The sequence below is a fragment of the Callithrix jacchus genome, chromosome 22 (assembly GCF_049354715.1).
Source record: "Callithrix jacchus isolate 240 chromosome 22, calJac240_pri, whole genome shotgun sequence".
Classification (NCBI taxonomy): domain Eukaryota; kingdom Metazoa; phylum Chordata; class Mammalia; order Primates; family Cebidae; genus Callithrix; species Callithrix jacchus.
In genome coordinates this window covers 38,041,669-38,056,049 of record NC_133523.1, presented here as the reverse complement: position 1 = coordinate 38,056,049, position 14,381 = coordinate 38,041,669, and the positions used below count along the sequence as shown (strand labels likewise).

The following is a 14,381-nucleotide window of genomic DNA, read 5'->3' as shown; positions in this document are numbered from 1 at the left end:
GAGTGCCCTGAATTACCTGGTGGGCCTCATGTGACCCCCAGAGGCCTTATAAGGGAAAGAGGGAGGCAAGAGAGCTGGAACCAGAGCTGTGAAGATGCAAGCAGAGCCCGGAGTGACGCCAGCACTTTCAGCAGCTCTGAAGACGAGGAAGGGGCTGTGAGCCAAAGAAGGCAGGTGGCCTCGAGAAGCTGAAAAGGCAAGGAGACACATTCTCCTCTAGTGCTCCCGGAAGGAGGGAGGGCAGCCCTACCGCACCTAGATTTTAGCCCTGTAAGTACCCGTTTCAGACTTTTGACCTCTGGGTCTGTAAGATAATAAATTTGCGTTGTTTTTAGCCACAAAGTTTATGCTGATTTGTGCAACAGTAACAGGAAACTCATATCCCAAGCACCTGGCACATGGTGAGAATCTGAAAATGTTCTCCATCATGATCCTCTTGTGACAGATGGGACACCCAGGCAAGCAGCAGAGAAGGGCCTCAACAGAGCTACTTGGTAAGGGAGGGCAGAGCCAGAGTTACTGCTTAGTAACTCTGAGTAGTAACTTCTGCAAATGGTTGTTGGGGGCCTCTTCTGCATCTGTCTATCTGTCGGGAATGCACTAGAGGCCTGCGGTGTTAATGATACTCGAAGCTGACATTTATATAGTGTTTGCTCTGTGCCAGGCAGTATTCCAGGCGCTTGGTATGTTATTTCTCATTCTATGGATTTGAACATTCTCAACAACTTTGTGAGATAGATATTGTTACTGTCCCCATTTCACAGGTTCGGATACTGAGGCACAAGGGGTGAAATGAAACCATTTGCTCCAGGATCACACCGCAGGAAATCAGCAGAGTTGGGAAGGACCAGACACTGTTCTTGGCCTTGGGGACGCAGTAGGCAACAACTAAGACACTGTCCTTTCTCTCATGAAGCCTAAAAGTCTAGTGGGAGAGACAGATGCTAGACAAATAAAAACAAAAAAGATGTAACTGTGTAATGCCCGGCGGTAACCATGAAGGAAAGTAAAGCCGGGGCAGGAGACACGGTGGCACCGACTGCAGGTGAGGGAGGCTGCTTCCGGTCTTGAGTGACATCTGAGTGGGCACCTGAATCACAGAAGGCAAACTTTGACCCAGCTATGGGTATGTTGGAGGGAAAAGTGATGTACAGAGGCTATGAGGTGGGAAGGAGCAGACTGTTCTTGGCACAGAAGGGAGGCCGGTGTGACTGGTGGAGAGTGACCAAGCCTGACCAGAGGCTACCCAGTCAGACTGGGACTTCTTTTTTTTTGAGACAGAGCCTTGCTCCCTTGCCCAGGCTGGAATGCAGTGGCATGATCTTGGCTCACTGCAACCTCCACCTCCTGGGTTCAAGTGATTCTACCTCAGCCTCCCCAGTAGCTAGGATTACAGGCACTCACCCACCACCATACCTGGCTAATTTTAATTTTTGTATTTTAGTAGAGACAGGGTTTCACCATGTTGGCTAGGCAAGTCTCAAGCTCCTGACCTCAAGTGATCCACCTGTCTCAACCTCCCAAAGTGCTGGGATTACAGGTGTGAGCCATCACGCCTGGCCCAGACTGGGACTTCTCATGATCCCAGGCAGCACCGTACACTGCCCAGGTCCCAGGGCTGAGAGTGGCAGTGGAGGCAGGGGAGTCTCCCAGCCCCAGCCTTAGGCAGGCCCTTCCTCCCACACCACCTTCCTCCTCCAGCACGTCAGTGGCGTGATGGGGGAGCACGCGTGGACTGTTGCCAGCCTGCCTGGGTTCCGGTCCGGCTTTGCCACCCACCAGCTGTGAAGTTACATAACCGCTTCCTGCCTCCGTTTGCTCATGTGTAAGATGGAGATAATTATAGCAGCTGCCTGGCAGAGCCGTTGCAGAAGAGTAGGTACGTGTATTATTAGCAGGAGTCTGGCGCACCAGGAGCACTGAGCGCACTCAGATGTTGGCCGCAGTTGTGGTTGTAGTTGTTAATTCTGTGTTGTCTCAATTTCCTCCGGAGGGAGGGTAAGTTTTTTTTTTGGAGACAAGGTCTCATCACTGTCACCTAGAGTGCAGTGATGAGAACACGACTCACTATAGCCTTGACCTCCCCAGGCTCAAGTGATCCTCCCGCCTCAGCCTCCTGAGTAGCTGGGACCACAGGTGTGTGCCACCATGCCTAGCTAATTTTTGTATTTTTATAGAGACAAGTTCTGCCTGTGTTGCCCAGGCTGGTCTTGAACTCCCAGCCTCAAGCAATCCAGCCTCCCAAAGGGCTGGGAATACAGACGTGAGCCACTGCGCCCGGCCAAGGAAGGAAACCACCTTCCCTTTTTGCATGTGGGGAAGCTGCCTCACAGAGAGGTTGATTACATCATGCAGGGTTGTGTAGTTTGGAAATGGCATTGCTGTATTTGAGCCCAGGCCCACCTCACCCCAAGTCCAGGCTCCCTCATCCCATACAGTGGTGTTCCTGTTGAGAGCAGTGTGCAGGCGATGTCTAGATGAGCTGACAGGGAGGCAGCAGAGCAGACTGGAGCATCTGCCATCACCAGGGGTGGGAGAGGGCACTGTAGGGTGGTGGAAGGTACTTCATTGTTTTTTTTTGTTTTTTTTTTGAGACAGAGTCTTGCTCTGTCACCCAGACTGAAGTGCAGTGGCACGATGTCTGCTCACTGCAACCTCTGCCTCCCAGGTTCAAGAGATTCTCGTGCCTCAGCCTCCTGAATTGCTGGGGCTACAGGCATGTGTCACCATGCCCAGCTAATTTTTATATTTTTAGTAGAGAAGGGGTTTCGCCATGTTGGCCAGGCTGGCCTCAAGTGATCCACAGCCTCGGCCTCCCAGAGTGCTGGGATTACAGGCATGAGCCACTGCACCTGGCCTAGGTACCTCTGAGAGTTGTAATAATGTGTCATCCTAGCATCCTAATATAAGAGTCCCAAATCAGAAGGCAGGACACTTGCCTCAACCATTCCTAACTGCCTCCCACCCCCGCACAGCTTTCTGTACCGTCATCTGTTAGACAGAAATGGCAGATCTACAGATAGCTCTTTTCTTTCAACAAATAGTTGTCAAGCACTGACTAATAATACCTCCTGACTGACGGCAGTTAATTGCCTACTCCTCGCCATGCCCTATGGCCATCATTTATGTGCATGATCCTAGATATGGTGATCATTCCCATTTTACAGATGAGAAAACTGAAGCTCTAGAAGGTTAGCTGGCATGGTCACACAGCTAGTGTGCAGCAGAGCTGGGGTTCAAACCCAGGAACCAGTAGTGAGCAAGACCGGACAAGGCCCCCGCCCTCAGGGAGCTCTCATGGAGTCCTGTGTGATTGTGGGTAGGGGGTGACATGTGCTGTTTGTCTGCATGATGATTTGAATAAAGTTAAACTCTGGCAAGTGCTTACCAAGCAGAGCTCCATGGTGGCATGTGACAGGCTGACCTGGTGGAGTCTGGAGAGGTTGGGGAAGCAAGTGTGTGTGGGGTAGGGTGTATGCATTCATTCAGTGACGACTTTGTGAGCTCTTGCTCCATGCCATACTCTGTGCTGTCGAGGGGACACATGGCACCACTCAGCCCTGGTGTTCCCCATCACAGAGTTGACATTACAGAGACATGGGGATCCAGAGGAGATTCATCCTGAGGTCCCACAGTGAGCCCAGAGGCGAAGCAGGCACTGACAGTGGCCTTTCTCTCTGCCCACAGTTGGAGAAGGAGGAGCAGATACATAGTGTGGACATCGGGAATGATGGCTCAGCTTTTGTGGAGGTGCTAGTGGGCAGCTCGGCTGGAGGTGCTGGGGAGCAAGACTATGAGGTAAGTAAGCAGGGCTGTGAGATGGATCCTGTACTGACCTCTGCCTCTCATCCCTTCATCACCCTTTCCCCCAGGGCTTGGGGCTGGGAAGACATGGGGCAGATGGGAGTCATACCTGATTGCTGCCCTCTGGAGGATCATCCAGTGTGCAGAGGAGACAGAAGGCAGACACGGGGCGGTAAACTGTACATCAGGGAAGAGAGCAAGTTTGCATCCTGGTTTAAAATGACACAAATGTATTATCTGACTGTTCTGGGGATCGGAAGTCTAAAATCACGCTCACTGGGCTAAAATCTAGGTGTACACAGAACTGCGTTCCTTCTGGAGGCTCTAAGGGAGAATCCATTTTCTTGCCTATTTCAGCTTCTGGAGTCCACCTGCCCTCCTCAACCTGTGACCGTTTCTTCATCAAAGCCAGCACCCCTGTCCTTGTCACTCTAATGCCTGCTTCCATTTCCATCATCACTTCTCCAACTCGCTCTTGCCTTCTTGTTTTCTTTTTCTTAGGTTCTTTTTTTTTTTTTGAGACAGGGTTTCATTTCTGTTGCCCAGGCTAGTGCAATGGCATGATTTCAGCTCACTGTAACTTCCACCTCCGAGGTTTAAGCGATACTCCTGCCTCAGCCTCCCAAGTAGCCAGGGCTACAGGCATGCACCACCAGTCCTGGCTGATTTTTATGGTTTTTGTAGAGACAGGGTTTCATTGTGTTGTCCGGGCTGATCTCAAACTCCTGGGCTCAAGCGATCTGCCTACCCTAACCTTCCAAAGTGCTGGGATTACCACACCCAGCCCTCCTTTCTTATAAAGTCCCTTATGATGACACTTGGCCCACCTGGATAATCCAGAGTCATCTCCCCCACTTTATCATCTTCACCTTCACATGTGCACATCTCCAGGTTCAGGGATTCGGATGTAGACGTCTTTGAGGAGCAGTTGTTCTGCCTGTCACTGTCCCCTATGTTCTCTTCTAGAAGCCTTCTATTTTTAGTTTTTACATTTAGATCTCTGTTTCATCTCAAGTGAATTTTTGTGTATTGTGTGAAACGGGATAAGGTTCGTCTCTTCTGTATCTTTTATATGTTTGTTGACAATGCTTATTTATTTACTTATTTTGAGACAGGGTCTCACTCTGTTGCCCAGGCTGGAGTGCAGTGGCATGATCTTGGCTCACTGCAACCTCCACTTTCTGGACTCAAGGGATTCTCCAGCCTCAGTCTCCTGAGTAGCTGGGACTATAGGCGTGAGCCACCATGCCTGGCTAAGTTTTTAAAAAAAATTTTATAGAAATGGGGTTTTACCGCGTTGCCTGGCTGGTCTTGAACTCCTGCGCTTAAAGTGATCCTCCTACCTTGGCCTTCCAAAGTACTGGCATTATAGGCCTGAGCCACTGTGCCTGGCTAAAAATACTTTTAAAAAAAGACTTCTCTTTTCTCATTGAATCATTTTGACTCTTTGTTGAGAATTAATTGACCATATGTATGGGTTTATTTCTGTACTCTCTTCTCTGTTCTAATGATATGTGTATTTTTCTTTATGCCAATACCAAACTGTCTTTTTAAAATCATATATTTTATTTTATTTTTTGAGATGGGGTTCTCACTCTGTTGCCCAGGTTGGAGTACAGTGGCGTGATCTTGGCTCACTGCAACCTCTGCCTCCTGGGCTCAAGTGATCCTCCTGCCTCAGCCCCCGAAGTAGCTGGTGTGAGCCACCATGCCTGGCTAATTTTTAAATATTTTTTGTAGAAACAGGGTTTCACTATGTTGCCTAGGCTGGTCTTGAACTCTTGAGGTCAAGTGATCCATCTGCCTCGGCCTCCCAAAGTGCTAGGATTACACATGTGAGCCACTGCGTGCACCTGGCCTACTCTTTTTTTCTTTTTTTTGAAACATGGTCTCACTTTGTCACCTGGGTTAGAGTGCAGTGGCATGATCTCAGCTCATGGCAGCCTTGACCTCGGGGTTCAAGCAATCCCCCTGCCTCACCCCCCCAAGTAGCTGAGACTACAGGCTTGCACCATCATGCCCAGCTGATTTTTCTGTTTTTGTAGAGACGGGGTTTTGCCGTGTGGCCCAGGCTGATCTGAAACTCCTGAGCTCAAGCAATCCACCTGCCTCGGCTTCCGTATACTCTTCATTCATATTCCCCAAAGTTAACAAATATGTACGTAGTTTTTTTTTCTGAACTGAGAGTAAATTGTGTGCATGATGCCCCTTTATCCCTGAATACTCCGGTATTTCCTAAAAGCGGAGACATTTCTTACTTGACTGCAGTGCAATTACAAAATTAGGAAATTAACATTGATACAATGCTATATCATCCAATCTCAGACTTTCTTCACATTTCTTTCATTGTCCCAATAATGTTATCTGTTATAGCAAAAGAAAATTCTGGATCATGCATTGCATTGATTTGTCACATCTCCTTGGTTTCCTTTTATTAAAGAGTTCCTGTGATGGTCAGGCATGGTGGCCCACGCCTATAATCCCAGAACTTTGGGAAGCCGCGGTGGGAGGATCACTTGAGCCCAAGTTAGAGACCAGCCTGGGCAACATTCTGAGACCATGTCTCTACTAAAAAATAAAAAGAAGGCCTGGCATGGTGGCTCATGCCTGTAATCCTAGCACTTTGGGAGGCCAAGACGGGTGGATCACTTGACCTCGGGAGTTTGAGACCAGTCTGGGCAACAATGGCAAAACCTTGTCACAGAAAGAAAGAAAGAAAAAAGGGAAATAAAAAAAAAAAAGAGGAAAGAGAAGTACAACAAAACCACAGCTCATATGAAGAAAAAAAAAAAGGTTCCTGCGACTTTGGGTTTTGTGCCTTTGATGTTTTTGAAGAGTAGAGGTCAGTGATTTTGTCAGATGTCACTTATTGTACAAAATGTCTGATGTTTCTTTGTGATTAATTTTGGTTGCACACTTTGGGCAGAATACCCGAGAAGTGATGTGCAGTATACAATTGATTTCGTATATTGGCTTCTTATCTTTTGACCTTCACTTACTCACCCTTGCAGTTTGTCTGGGTCTCTTGGGATTTGATGCATACATAATTACATCAGCTGTGAAGAAAGATAGTTTTCTTTTTCTTTTCCTCACCTCGTCACACTGACTGGTACAGTGTTGAACAGAAGTGGTCAAAGTGGACATCCTTACCTTGGTCCTGATCTTAGGGGGAAGCCGTTGAGTTTTTCACCATTAAATATGACGTTAGCTGTAGGTTGTTTGTTTTTTATAGATGTCCTTTTTCAGGTTGAGAAAGTTCTTTTCTATTTCTGGTTTGCTGAAAGCTTTGCTTTTTTTTTTTTTTTTCATGAATGTGTGTTGAATCTTATCAAGTGTTTTTTCTGCTCTACAAGGTACATTTTAACATATGAAGTTTCTGACCTGGTGCTGTGGCTCATGCCTGTACCCAGTGCTATGGGAGGCCAAAGCGGGAGGATCACTTGAAGCCAGTAGTTTGAGACCAGTCTAGGCATCAAGGCAAGACCCTGTCTGTACAAAAAAATACAAAAATTGGCCAGGCATGGTGGTGCATACTAGTAATCCCAGCTACTCAGGAGGCTGAGGTGGGAGGGTCCCTTGACCCCTGGAGGTGGAGGCTGCAGTGAGCTATGATCATGCCACTGCATTTCAGCCTGATGACAAACTGAGACTGTCTCAAAACAAAAAAAAAGTTATGTGTTCTTTTTGGCAAATGGATTTAGATCAAAATTCTACTTTATTTATTTATTAAGGCAGGGTCTCACTCTGTCACCCAGGCTAGAGTACAGTGGCATGATCATGGCTCACTGCAGCCTCAACCTCCCCAGGCTCAGGTTATCCTCCCACCTCAGCCTCCTTACTAGTTGGGACTACAGGTGCCTACCACCATACCTGGCTTATTTTTGTATTTTTAGTGGAGATGGGGTTTTGCCATGTTGCCCAGGCTGGTCTCAAACTCCCAGGCTCAAGGAATCTGCCTGCCTTGGCCTCCCTAAGTGCTGGGATTACAGGCATGAACAACTGCACCCGGCCAGAATTCTACTTTGTAATGATAAAGACAGAATAAGTACTTTTTTTTCTTTTTTTGAGACAGAATCTTACTCTATCTCCAGACTGGAGTGCAGTGGTGTGATCTCGGCTCACTGCAATTTCCACCTCCCAAGTTCAAGTGAGTCCCCTGCCTCAGCCTCCCGAGTAGCGGGACTACAGGTGCACACCACCACGCCTGGATAATTTTTTGTGTTTTAGTAGAGACGGGGTTTCACCATGTTAACCTGGAAGGTCTCCATCTCCTGACCTTGTGGTCCACCCACCTCAGCCTCCCAAAGTGCTGGGATTACAGGCATGAACCACTGGGCTCAGCTCTAGAATAAGTACATTTTTAGCTAAAATTTTATTGTATCTGGTATGTGAATGTTTATTTACCTTTGCTCTTTTCTAGCACAGTGGAATGGCTAGTTGTATTAGTCAGGGTTCTCCAGAGAGACAGGACCAATAGTTATAGGTACAGTATAGATAGAGAAAGAAGAGATTAGGAGAGTTGGGTCACATGATTATGGAGACTGCAAAGTCCCATGATAGACTGTCCGCAAGCTGGAGAACCAGGGAAGCTGGTTAAGCCCAAGTGTAAGACCCTAAAATCAAGGAAGCCAGCGGTCTAACCCTCAGAGGAAATCTCGGTTCATGTGCATAGCAGCTATCAACCACAGCTTGCCTTACCCCTTTCAGTCACCAGATGTTAAATGCAGCTTCCCTGTCAGCTCCAAATCAGGCCTTTTATAACCAAGTAGAGTCAAGGTCAGCGAGAAAGCTTCCCTTCTGTATAACTGTCTTTCTTGTTTCCTTTGCACAATCAGCCGGGCACCAAGAGACCTATAGTTATGTTCTGTTTTTCTCAGCAAAAGGCTTTATTGTCCAATTTTATAAATTTCACAGCATGTTATTTAGAAAAAAGACTAAGTGACTAAGTTTGTAACAGAATGTACCCAACCAAAAGTGGCTGTATTTATCTTTTTTTTTTTTTGGCAGAGTCTTGCTCTGTCACCCAGGCTGGAGTGCAGTGGCGCAATCTTGGCTCACCGTCACCTCCACCACCCCCTCCCGGGTTCAGGAGATTCTCGGGCCTCAACCTCCCAAGTAGCTGGGATTACAGGTGTCTGCCACCATGCCTGGCTGAATTTTGTATTTTTAGTAGAGATGGGGTTTCACCATGTTGGCCAGGCTGGTCTCAAACTCCTGGCCTCTTGTCACCCAGGCTGGAGTGCAGTGGTGCAATCTCAGCTCATTGCAACCTCTGCCTTCTGGGTTCAAGCGATTCTCCTGCCTCAGCCTCCCGAATAGCTGGGATTACAGGTGCCTACCTCCATGCCTGGCTAACTTTTGTATTTTTAGTAGAGATGGGGTTTCACCATGTTGGCCAGGCTGGTCTTGAACTCTTAACTTCAAGTTATCCGTCTGCCTTGACCTCCCAAACTGCTGGGATAATAGCCGTGAGCCACTGTGCCTGGCTTCAGCTAGGGTTTTTCTTTTCTTTTTTTTGAGACGGAATTTCACCCTTGTTACCCAGGCTGGAGTGCAGTGGCGCGATCTCGGCTCACCGCAACCTCCGCCTCCTGGGTTCAGGCAATTCTCCTGCCTCAGCCTCCTGAGTAGCTGGGATTACAGGCACATGCCACCATGCCCAGCTAATTTTTTTTTGTATTTTTAGTAGAGACGGGGTTTCACCATGTTGACCAGGATGGTCTCGATCTCTTGACCTCATGATCCACCCGCCTCGGCCTCCCAAAGTGCTGGGATTACAGGCGTGAGCCACCGCGACCAGCCAGCAAGCTAGGGTTTTTCAATGCAGATTGCCAACATGAATTTTTACTCTAAATCCTTGAGAGAATAGACTTGTGAGGAGTACTGTTCTCACAAGTTAGATAAGGGTCACTCATATCTGGAGGTTTAAACGATCCCAGCCAGGCATGGTGGCTCACTTTGGGAGGCCAAGGCAGGTGGATCACAAAGTCAGGAGTTTGAGACCAGCCTGTCCAATATGGTGAAACACTGTTTCTACTAAAATACAAAAATTAGCCCGGTGAGGTGGCACACGCTTGTAGTTCCAGCTACTTGGGAAGCTGAGACAGAAGAATTGCTTGAACCTGGGAGGTAAAAGTTGCAGTGAGCTGAGATCACGCCACTGCACTCCAGCCTGGGCAACAAAGCATAACTCCATCTCAAAAAAAAAAAAAAATCTCTCTGCGGCCTGTGTCAGGCAGGACTGACTCAAGGACCAGAAACAAAGGCAGGATCTGGAGACATGTAGGCCCAAGCTACATTCTGGAGGCTCCCAGTTCCCTACATGGGCCCTCTGCCCTCTTCCCAAGCCCTGAGACGCTCTCATTTAAGCCAGCTTGCCCTGGTTCTCATTCACTGTGGCTTCTCCCACCCAGGTCCTTCTGGTCACCTCATCTTTCATGTCCCCTTCTGAGAGCCGCAGTGGTTCGAACCCCAACCGCGTTCGCATGTTTGGGCCTGACAAGCTGGTCCGGGCAGCAGCCGAGAAACGCTGGGACAGGGTCAAAATTGTTTGCAGCCAGCCCTACAGCAAGGTACCTAGGGTGGGAGCCAGGGGTGCAGAGTCCTTGATCCTGGGCAAGGAGGGAAATAAGGGCCAATATTGAGTCCCATAGGGCCGGAGGAGTAGACAGCTGGTGTCCCCATGGGGTTATGGGGAGGCCAGGTCTTTGTGTTCCCCAAAATGGGTTTGGGATCTTTCCTGTAATGAGAAGTCTCATCTTCTGGAGGGAATCTAGGAAGGGTGAACTGTAGAATCTCAGAGGGGAATTGGAGGAGGGGAACTGGCTTGTTAGAGAGGTGGCCTAGTAGAGTGGGCCTAGTAGTTAACATGAGATCTAGAGTCTGACTACTGAGTTCACGTCCTGGCTATACCACTTTTTAGCTGTGTGATCTTGGGCAAGTGACTTACCCTCTCTGGGCCTCCATTTCCTGATCCTTACAGGGTTGCTGTAGGTTAATGGGTGCTAAAAGCTCTGGTATCAGTGAGACTGGAGTATGTGATGATGCCACACAATAGAGGTGTACTTCTTGCCTAGGTGACTGTCCTGGGGAGTGTTTAGCCTGTCAGCTGGCTGCTCCTTACAAGGTCATACAGGGACCCAGGCCTCTCCTGTTTTCTGGGTCTGCTTCTTGCTGGCAGAGGAGAGAGCCTGGAACATTTCTGTATTCTGGAAGTGGGAGGCAACACTGCCTCCCATTCCACAGGAGGAGTTTGTCCATAGGGCAGTGGATTCGCTGGGACACCCAGTAGACCGCCAGTTGCTCGGAGAGCTAATGCGTGAAAAGGACTTGGAGCCGGACTCAGTTTGGGCTCAGTCATTAACAGCTTCATCCTGTAATCGTCATCAGGGCCCCTCCTTCAACATGCGTGTTCACGAGAAGGAAAGAGCCAGGAAGGGGTTTCCCTGAGTGAAAGGGTCTTGGGGCCTGGCCTCTGTCCTTGGGCCAGACTCCCTGACCCCCACCCCTTCTTTCCCAGGACTCCCCCTTTGGCCTGAGTTTTGTACGGTTTCATAGCCCCCCAGACAAAGATGAGGCAGAGGCCCCGTCCCAGGTAAGCTGTACCCGTCATTCCCTATAGCCTTCTCCCTGCCTCTCCACCCCTGCCCGCCAGCAGCCCACATACAGCACTGACCTTGCGGGACCTTAGAAGGTGACGGTGACCAAGCTTGGCCAGTTCCGTGTGAAGGAGGAGGACGAGAGCGCCAACTCCCTGAGGCCAGGGGCTCTCTTCTTCAGCCGGGTCAAAAAGACATCCCAAGGTGAGCGCGGACAACCTGGGTCCTGAGTGAGCGTGGTTGAGATGTAGACTCGTGGGTCTGAGGGTAGAGGGCTGGCATTCAGATTCTTGGTGAGGGAGGAGGGTGGTGGAGTCCTGGACTCCTGAGTTTCAGGGTGGAGGAAGGTGGGTCTGGCCTCTTGTGTCCTGAGGGATGAGAGGTCTGGGGGCTGGGACTCCTGGATCATTGCTGGGTTTTGGAAACAATACTCTGTGTCCCATAGATAGGAGTAGAAGGATCTTGAGGCTACCCCTCTCATCCTGGATCCACTTTCTCCCTTCATAGCCACAGCCAGTGACGTGGCAGGACCCAGCTACGCAGCTGCCACCCTCCAAGCCTCCAGTGCTGCCTCCTCAGCCTCTCCAGTCTCCAGGGCTATAGGCAGCACCTCCAAGGTGAAATCATCAGACTTTGGTGGGGTGGAGGAGGAGAGAAGCTGAAGGCCTCAACCTATCCCCATCCCTCAGCTCCAGGAGTCTCCCAAAGGGAAGAGGAAGTTGGATTTGAACCAAGAAGAAAAGAAGACCCCCAGCAAACCACCACCCCAGCTGTTGCCACCTGTTTCCAAGAGACCTAAATGTAAGCTAACTAGATATGTGTTCCCATAGGGGCATGTGCTCCTGTGTCCTATTCCCTAGGGGAATAGGAGTTGGGGACCTCAACCCCTGGGTCTGAGGGAGGAGGGGCTGGGGGCCTGGACCTCTGGGTCAGAGGGAGGAGGGGCTGGGTCCTGGACTCCTGGGTCTGAAGGAGGAGGGGCTGGGAGCTTAGCCTCAGTGGTGCTAACTGAATCTATTCTTCATCTTCCCCAGTGCCAGCTCCCACCCGTACCCCAGCCACAGCCCTAGTCCCTGCCCCAGCACAGGGGGTAGTGACAGGCCAGCCCCGAGGAGAAGGCACCGAGCCCAGACGATCCCGAGCTGGCCCAGAGGAGCTGGGGAAGATCCTTCAGGGTGTGGTAGTGGTGCTGAGTGGCTTCCAGAACCCCTTCCGCTCCGAACTGCGAGATAAGGCCCTAGAGCTGGGGGCCAAGTATCGGCCAGACTGGACCCCGGACAGCACGCACCTCATGTAGGCCTGTGCCCCTCCTCCCTGCGCTGCCGCAGTCTCTCCCCCAGCTCCCTGTGTCTCCCTCACCTGGTGCCTTCTCTTTGTGTCCGCTGTGTTACATGCTTTTTCTCTCTCTCTCTCTCTGGCTCACTCACTCTCTTTCTGCTTGCACTCTGTAGCTTTGTCTTTTGCTCTCTGATTTTTTTATCTCTCCCTCGATATCCAACCTCTTTCTGTTTCTCCCACCTCTATCTCATGATCTCTCTCTCTGTCTCCTTGTCTCTCTTTCCCCTTTGCCCCTCAGATCACACCTAACTGACATCCTCACTTCTGCCCCCCACCAGCTGTGCCTTTGCGAACACCCCCAAGTACAGCCAGGTCCTAGGCCTCGGAGGCCGCATTGTGCGTAAGGAGTGGGTGCTGGACTGTCACCGCATGCGTCGGCGGCTGCCCTCCCGGAGGTGAGGCCACATACACACTAACCCTGCTTTTTATCCTGTGCTGGGCAATGTCAGGGATCTGGAGAGGAGTCAGACTAGGGCCTGCCAGCAGAGAGCACAGGTGGTCCCAGCCCAGAGTCAGCAGACTCCTGAGAGGAATGTGGCAGGGGCTGGGGGACTCCAGATGAGGGAAGGAGGACCTGCCTGGGAGGTCACAGAGGGCTCTGTGAAGCCTGCTTATCAGAAAAGGCTGGAGGAGTAGTTTGTGCAAAGACTCTGGGGTGGGAGAACAAGTGCTGGGGTCCACATTCATTCATTCAAAGTGAGTCCTGGCACAGTGGCTCACACCTGTAATCCCAGCACTCTGGGAGGCTGAGGTGGACGGATCACTTGAGGGCAGGAGTTTAAGACCAGCCTGGCCAAGATGGTGAAGCCCTGTCTTTACTAAACATACAAAAATTAGCTGGGTGTGGTGGCACATGCCAGCTGCTCAGAAGGCTGAGGCAGGAGAATTGCTTGAACCCGGGAGCCAAAATCATGCTATTGCCTCCAGCCTGGGCAACAGAGTGAGACTCTGTCTCAACCAAAAAAACCAAAGGAGTCCTGGAAGCCTTTGCTTGGTGCCAGGCTGGACTGTGCAGGGCTGAGGATCCAGTTATCAAGCCCTGCCCTTGAAGGCTTCTCACTATGATGAGGGATCAGAATTTTAACAGTGCAATGGAAGCCCCAAGGGGTGGCCCGCAGAGAGCAAGGGGTGTTCAAGGTCCACAAGAAGTTTTTCAAGCTGAACAGAGGCAGAGAACATGCTGGGCAGAGGAGACAAGGTCAGGGTAGCCTGTCGTCTGCCTGGAGGAGTTGCAGGTGGGGCTGAGCTTACTGGGGGCAAGAAGTGGCAGGAAAAATGGAACCAGGGGCAGTAGGAACTACAGAGGTCTTTGGACTGAGCAAAGGCAGTGTGGTGGATTGGAAGGGAAACTGGATTGTCCTTCATGGCCTGAGTGTGTTCAGAAGTTAGCTGTGCCTAGTGTGTTTGAAAAATGAGGAGATCGATCCAAGATGGCCGACCACTAACAGCTCAGGATTGTAGCTCCCAGTGAAAGCCCAGAGAACGAGACGACGCCACACTTTTAGACGAATTTTCGTCACTCACCGATCAGCCGATTCCCAGTGGAGGAGCCCCACGGGTCGCCAGCACGACTCTTGTGGCCGCCGCAGCGGTTTTGCCGGCGTCTCGGCGCAGCAGCTCTTCATGCAGAGCCAACGGGAC

The 14,381-nt window shown here is 50.3% G+C and overlaps 1 protein-coding gene across 8 annotated transcripts in view; it reads left to right on the top strand.

Moving 5' to 3' along the window:
- Positions 1 to 14,381, top strand: part of XRCC1 (X-ray repair cross complementing 1) — a 36,004-nt gene that overhangs the window by 11,237 nt on the left and 10,386 nt on the right. For 4 of the 8 annotated variants that reach the window (XR_013530960.1, XM_035285702.3, XM_078360050.1 and 1 more), the window contains 8 exons: positions 3,688 to 3,798; positions 10,218 to 10,376; positions 11,324 to 11,398; positions 11,495 to 11,606; positions 11,910 to 12,019; positions 12,092 to 12,203; positions 12,437 to 12,695; positions 13,019 to 13,135. Coding sequence is in view for 7 of the 8 variants with exons in the window: in XM_035285702.3 (XP_035141593.1) it covers positions 3,688 to 3,798; positions 10,218 to 10,376; positions 11,324 to 11,398; positions 11,495 to 11,606; positions 11,910 to 12,019; positions 12,092 to 12,203; positions 12,437 to 12,695; positions 13,019 to 13,135 (1,055 nt within the window). In the remaining variant the exon portion in view is untranslated. Of the gene's footprint in view, positions 1 to 172; positions 1,046 to 3,687; positions 3,799 to 10,217; positions 10,377 to 11,323; positions 11,399 to 11,494; positions 11,607 to 11,909; positions 12,020 to 12,091; positions 12,204 to 12,436; positions 12,696 to 13,018; positions 13,136 to 14,381 lie in introns of those variants that run through there. The other 4 variants (XM_078360052.1, XM_078360053.1, XM_078360051.1 and 1 more) reach the window with 4 other exon arrangements.